At 40.5% G+C, this 6,367-nt stretch overlaps 1 protein-coding gene across 1 annotated transcript; it reads right to left on the bottom strand.

Annotated features, from left to right (window-relative positions):
* Nucleotides 1-4,734: 4,734 nt before the first annotated feature.
* On the bottom strand, nucleotides 4,735-5,983 carry LOC135713425 (uncharacterized). Its single transcript, XM_065236536.1, has 3 exons — nucleotides 5,918-5,983; nucleotides 5,579-5,852; nucleotides 4,735-5,522 (listed from the first exon to the last, which is right to left on the bottom strand). The coding sequence occupies exons 1-3, from the start codon at nucleotides 5,981-5,983 to the stop codon at nucleotides 4,735-4,737; spliced, it is 1,128 nt and encodes a 375-aa protein (XP_065092608.1).
* Nucleotides 5,984-6,367: the final 384 nt, after the last annotated feature.

Here is a 6,367-nt window from a genome sequence, read left to right as displayed (position 1 = left end):
ACGACAGAGAGCGCGTCAAATTCATTGCAACTGTTGAAGTTAAATGTAACTATCTAAAATGACAGTACACATTCCCTCCTAGACTCCACACTTCACTCCATTGTCCAGTTACAACTTCAATAATGCCCTGATGCTCCCTCCCGTCCCAGCATTTATTGTAATTTACATTATAAATTTATGTATAATCATGTAATATATAATGTATATAGCGTAATGCAGATAAATTTTTTTTTCATTTTTGGCACATCAGAATTAATTTTTTGCTCTGACGAACCTAAAAAATGTATGAAATTAGATCTGTCAAAATGAGTTTGACTGCGATTTGCTATGTATTTTCCATGGATTTTCACTATGGTCTTACCTGGAGATCCTTGGAAGGCAAGTTCAGTGCATTTCGTCTGCAAGACTGAAAACCTTCTGGAGCCATTATTATGTTCATAATTACTCCTGGGAACATCAGGATGAGGTTTTAAATGATACAAAGGTATACTTGGATAATTTTAAACGAAAGGAGGGGGAGGGATGTGAGGGGGTCACAGATCTTTAGAGATTCAATTCCGGAGACTTTAAGGCACATTTAGTGGAAGTTCCAAGACTGGTTGGTACACTGGAGTCGCTTTTTACGCGCTTTTTTACACGGTTTTTTACGCGGATTTCGGAATTAACGCGGTTTTTTTTACGCGGATTTCAGATTTTATACTCGGGCTTCAGAATTTACGCGGTTGATCGTTTTACACGGCAACATATTTTTTTATCTGTGCAGTACCAAAATCAATGTAAACAATTTTCTACGGAATAAGAGGAACTTTGCGAAAATAATATAGATCAACTTAAGTATAGTATACCCTTGTAGCACGCTTGTCGCAAATAGATTTTTTTAAACTTCTATACGACTTATTTCAGTCATAAACAGGTTGCTGAAACTTGCTGTGGCAAAAGTGTGTTACTCGGGTAGTATTTGTCGTCTCAGCATTTGCCGCGTCGATGTTCTCCATGAAAAACGAAAAAATATCATTCAAAAACGAATGGATAATTTACCACATGAATTGATTTAATTTTTGTTCGATTAAATTATGGTCACGATTGTTGTAGATGGGATGAACAATATTTATTTGGTGAAAAATACGATTTGGGTTTGATGCTCAAAAAGTGAAGAAACGATTATTAATCGAAAATAATAAATATAAAACAGAATATAACATATATTCCACTTAAGTAAAGGGTTTTCCAAAAGAGATTTCCTAACTTGGACAGTTCATGCGGCCATATTTTTGAAGTTACAACCACCGGTTGGAAACTAACGATTTTAAATTGGCTCACTACTTGACTAGCCTATTCGCCCCAAGTACATTTAGAAAAAGGAACCCCATTCTAGTTGAAATTCTAGTACTACACTATGTTTTTTTTGATTCGCTATGAAAGTTTGACAGATAAAATGAGGGGTTTGTGGATTTTCCTATGTTTCGAGGGGTACATCGATTACGTTGGGACCGAAGCTAGTACCAGAGCTGAGCCAAAAAATAGAGCACGTTTCTTCAGGACCTTCTGGTCTTAGAGTTACCTCTATGGTAATAGCGTCCAACAACAAGTGCAAATGATAAAATTGTTTTATCAACGTAAGCGTTCTTTGCGAGCAGCGTTCCAAGCGCTTCGCTCATTTTACAGTCGCAATAATCGTCCTACCGAGAGGACTATTCGCAATGTGGTGAGCAAATTCGAGGAAACTGGTTCGGTGAACGCTCAAGCACCACCCGTACGTCAACGAAACGCAAGGTCTGCCGAGAATATTGCCGATGTACGCGAAAGTGTGCAGGAGAACCCACGGCAGTCGTTTTCGCGCCGCGCACAAGAACTGGAGCAGTTGGAAACAGACCCCGATTTTGCCCGAAAAATCTTCTTCAGCGACGAGGCCCATTTCTGGATGAACGGGTAAGTGGACAAACATAATTTTCGAATTTGGGACAGGGCCAATCCACACGACGTCCACCAAGTGACAATGCATCCCCAGAAAGTACCTTTTTGGTGTGCATTTTTGGCCTGGAGGCGTCATCTCAAGTACTTCTTCGAAAACGACGCTGGCGAGGCCATCACTGTCAACGGAGAGCGCTACAGGTCGATGATTACCGACTTCTTCTGGCCTAAAGTGGACGATATGGAAAAACAAATTTCAACAACTTAGTGAAAAATTATTAACAAATGATCAGTTGGTGTGTCGGACGGTACAACCTGCCACACAGCGCACGAAACAATCGATATTATGCATGAGTGATGTCAACTGGCAACTAAGATCGTGTTATTTAACCCCGCTAGACCTTTTCTTGTGAGGTATGTTAAGTCGCAGGTCTATGCCAATAAGCCGCAAACCACCGATGCCCTCACAGCCAACATTATTCAAGCCATCAACGAGACTCAGCCAGATTTGTGCGCCAGAGTCATAGAAAATTTTACCTCTCGGATGCACGCCACTAAGCGAAGTCGAGGTGGCCATTTGAACGATGTCATATTCCATACATAATGGTATTTGTAGGCCTTTCATCGAAAAATAAAATCACGTCAATATCTCACACACAGTTTGTTTTCTTCAACTTTAAAGAAAGGAAACGCTTAGTGAAAAACCCTTAATTTGGAGAATCTGTAAAATCTGTATATTTTTCTTAAAATATGTTATCTGTATATTCAGATATTTGTATCAAAATATTGAAAAAAAATCTGTATTACTACATAGGTATATAGCATATAGAGGAATATAATATATGCGGGATCACTGGTTGCACTGATTGCAAATACAGATATGCCTCGACATAACGTAACTATCAATGTTGACTTCCATTGCCGATTTCTTGCAAACGATCAACGAGCAAAGTAGTAACACCATCAGACACATAAGATAATCCCCTATCTGTAAGTAATATTAATTTGTATGATTCTATTGTTATAAGCAAGATATTGAAGACGGAAGTCAAGCGTGACTGTTACGTATATCGAAGTATACCGTATGCGTGATAATGTGTGTACCATCGTACAAATAAGGTTCCCGTTTAACCTGTGCATACAATGCCATGGTTTTCTTTGCATGCACGTAACCTATATAGCAAACCGTAGTAGGCTGTGTATAAAAGAAAATGATTTACTTAGTTTGACAGTTGCACCATGGCAAAGTGGCAGCGTATTCGTGATTTGTCCCACCCTCAAATGTCGCAAAAAGGCATTTCAATCGCCGTGGGAGTGTCCCGGTGGACCGTCAAAAGGGTTTTAGACCGAGAAAAGAAAGGACAACTATCCTCGAAGGTGGTCACAGGTCGTTCGAGGTCAGCTCGGGTTCCGAGGGTTATCGCTGCTATCAAAAGGAAGAATCGGGTGAATCCAGTGCGTTCAATAAGGAAAATGGCAAAGGAACACGGGATCAGTGACTTTACGGCACGGAAGATCGTAAAGGAATCGGGGCGAAGTCGAGGGCATGGAAAAAAAAAACTCACATGATTACCAGCCGCATCCGGGAGCTACGAGTCGAACGATGCAAGAAAATCTTTAACTTTCTTAAGCGAAAAAATCCGGTGATCCTGTTCACCGACGAGAGCATGTTTACCGTCGATCCCGTATCAAATTCCAGAACCAACCGGTATATTAGTTCTCTTCCGGTAAAAGACGTGGCCGACGAACACAAGAACGTGTATCTGACCAAGCAACCTGCTAGCGTTATGGTGTTTGGATTGGTGGCTTCCGATGGCAAAAAATGGACCCGGTCTTCATTCCAGAAGGCGACAAGGTCAACACGGAGGTCTACATCGGGATTTTAAGTAAGTATGTTCTTCCGTGGATCAAAGAACAGTACGGTCCGAAGCCAAATGTAGTATTTCAACAAGATGAGGCTCCGTGCCACACCTCGAACCGCACTCAGAAGTGGTTGCAGGAACATCTTCCGTTCTGGGCGAAGGATATGTGGCCGCCATCCAGCCCCGATCTTAATCCGCTGGATTACTGAATATGGCGCGTCATGAAGGCCAAGGCCTGTTCTAAACGCCACCCGAGTACAGCATGCCTCAGACAAACATTGACCCGTACCTGGAGAGAAATGGATCCAGACTACATTATTAGAACCTGCCGTGCATTCCGGAAGCGTGTGGAGGTCGTAATTGCAGCAAGTGGAAACTCGATCGATGATTAACATAGTTTAAGACTCTGAGAAACATCCCCCTTTGAATAAATAAAAATTTTTGAGATTTTTTTTTAATTTTGGCATTGCTCAATGGTGGAAACATTATCACGCATACGGTACCTATACTACAAAATAACATTCTAACATCTAATGATTTCATAATTCCGAATAACATTTTCAATAGCGAAATTAGTCGAAGCTACATACAGTGTAGTCATATCATTGGATTTACCCGTAGATTATAGAATCTAGATGTATCTACCCAAAATAAAAACAAGATTTTCGGTTGTTGAAAGCTTAACATTTTATTCATTTTCAATAACAGTCATGTATCGATGTCATTCGAACAAATAAGCTCTGTGCAGTAGAAGTCAGAACGTCCGTCAGTGAGTTGTATCGGGTCGTGTTTTTCACATTTCTGTAAATTATCTAAAATATAAAGCAGGTAAAGTGATATGAGATGTATGTGTCTGTCTCAAAAGCAGAACGACACTAAACCAATATAAGCCATTCATCACGCTCATGTTCATTTCTAGATCAAGAAGTAGATTTTTTCTGTTAAGTTTATTGGTTTGCAATCATGTTTTATCTCTAACTTGACGCTCTTTTCGTTTTGAATTTCGCTGAGATCGCTTCGAGTGTCTTAATGTTCGAAATGGAAACAGACCAAATCTTGGCCCTTGCTTGACTCGATCTATGATCTCCCCAAAAAGGTTATTACTAACACTACTAAACATATCGAGTGCTGAAGGGTCGTACTGGCCCTCGACTGGTTCGATATCGTAGGTTCGAAGCCCATTATCTTCCGTTTCAACAGTTCGGGTGCCATATTTGATCGGAATAGTAAGATTTTTTTCATGATGTCGTTGGTAAATTTTATAGTAGATCTCTGCAAGATCTTTAGCTTCTTGAATAGCTGATACTCCTTCGTGAGCTGCTAGAATTGGAGTTATATGCTGACGTATCACATCGTACGAAGGAGGTTTACTCCCGCCAACGTAAACCTCTGGTTCTTTGAAGGTCGGGTTGAATATTGAACCCACCATTGGTTCCCCATCTTGACTTTTATTGATACAGCCCGTCCCGTCGTCTGGAACACAACGGCAAATGTAGCCCTGCTTAACCAAATCATTGCAATTGATTGGTGTTGAGCTTAGTGATAATCTTTTGTGTCGTTTTCGAGGAAAACAATGATCAAAAATAAATTCCTCACGTATCGAGTTTCCACGGGAGCGAAATTCATAAAACTTATTCTGTTTGAGCGTATGATGACTGCTCTTATTGGTGCAGTCGTGTTCTGCATCAGCTGTATTATTATAAACTATGTTTGAAAAATTTCCATACCAACAAGTAGGACATTCGCAATCTGAAAGTAATTCTAACGTTAGTTTCAGCATTCGGTAAATTTCACTGATCGTTTACCTCTCGTGTTGTGTTCAACTCGTGCGGATAGCTTGAGCTTCTTGGGACATGCTGGATCCTTAGGCTTTTCCACATGTGCATCCCATGTTTCGTACTTTTCCTCCTGGCAGTGGGGATTGATGTGTTGCACGTTGTACGAGTAGTTCTTCGGTCGAGGACACTCCGGATCGGTAGGCTTTTCGATACTGAAACTCACACGACATAGTTCACAATCATTGCAGCACCGCTCAGTTACTTCTCCATGGCTAGATCCACAGTTAGTGCATCCTTGAGGCTATGGAACGAGTATTAAATTTTTCTTAAGCACTTAGGCACTTTATTCCAATTATTGAATATCACCTTTGCTTCCGACAGCCAACTGGCTAACATCATCACCAAACACAACACCAACATCGAATTCTTCATCTTGCAAAACCATTGACTAGTCTGGGTTTCAGTTTAGATCGGTGGTTTTAATAAACTTGGTCTGACCATTATTTGATCAAATGATCACGCCCCAGAATGTGAGCTAGAGGTGCTGTTATCTAGTAAATTTTTTGGATGTCACGTAGATCGACGCCGGCACAGAACTAGCGCATAGCTCGTGTGGGTCGTGTTTGATGATAGCAGCACTTTTTTGTTGTTGCTGCATATCAGAAGCAAAGTAGTGTTGTTGTATGACATAGTCGTAAAGTTTTTGTTTAGGACTTTTTTCCTTTCCATAAACTAAGGTTGAAGAACTGTGTCAGTTGTCAGCTTTTATATGAAGTAATGATAGTTTGAGTCAGTCCTGTTGCTATTGTTGTAGCT

Source organism: Ochlerotatus camptorhynchus, unplaced genomic scaffold, assembly GCF_037179485.1.
Source record: "Ochlerotatus camptorhynchus isolate MF236.1 unplaced genomic scaffold, CSIRO-AGI_Acam_v1.1 ptg000556l, whole genome shotgun sequence".
Lineage (NCBI taxonomy): Eukaryota > Metazoa > Arthropoda > Insecta > Diptera > Culicidae > Ochlerotatus > Ochlerotatus camptorhynchus.
This window is presented reverse-complemented; position numbering and strand designations above follow the sequence as displayed.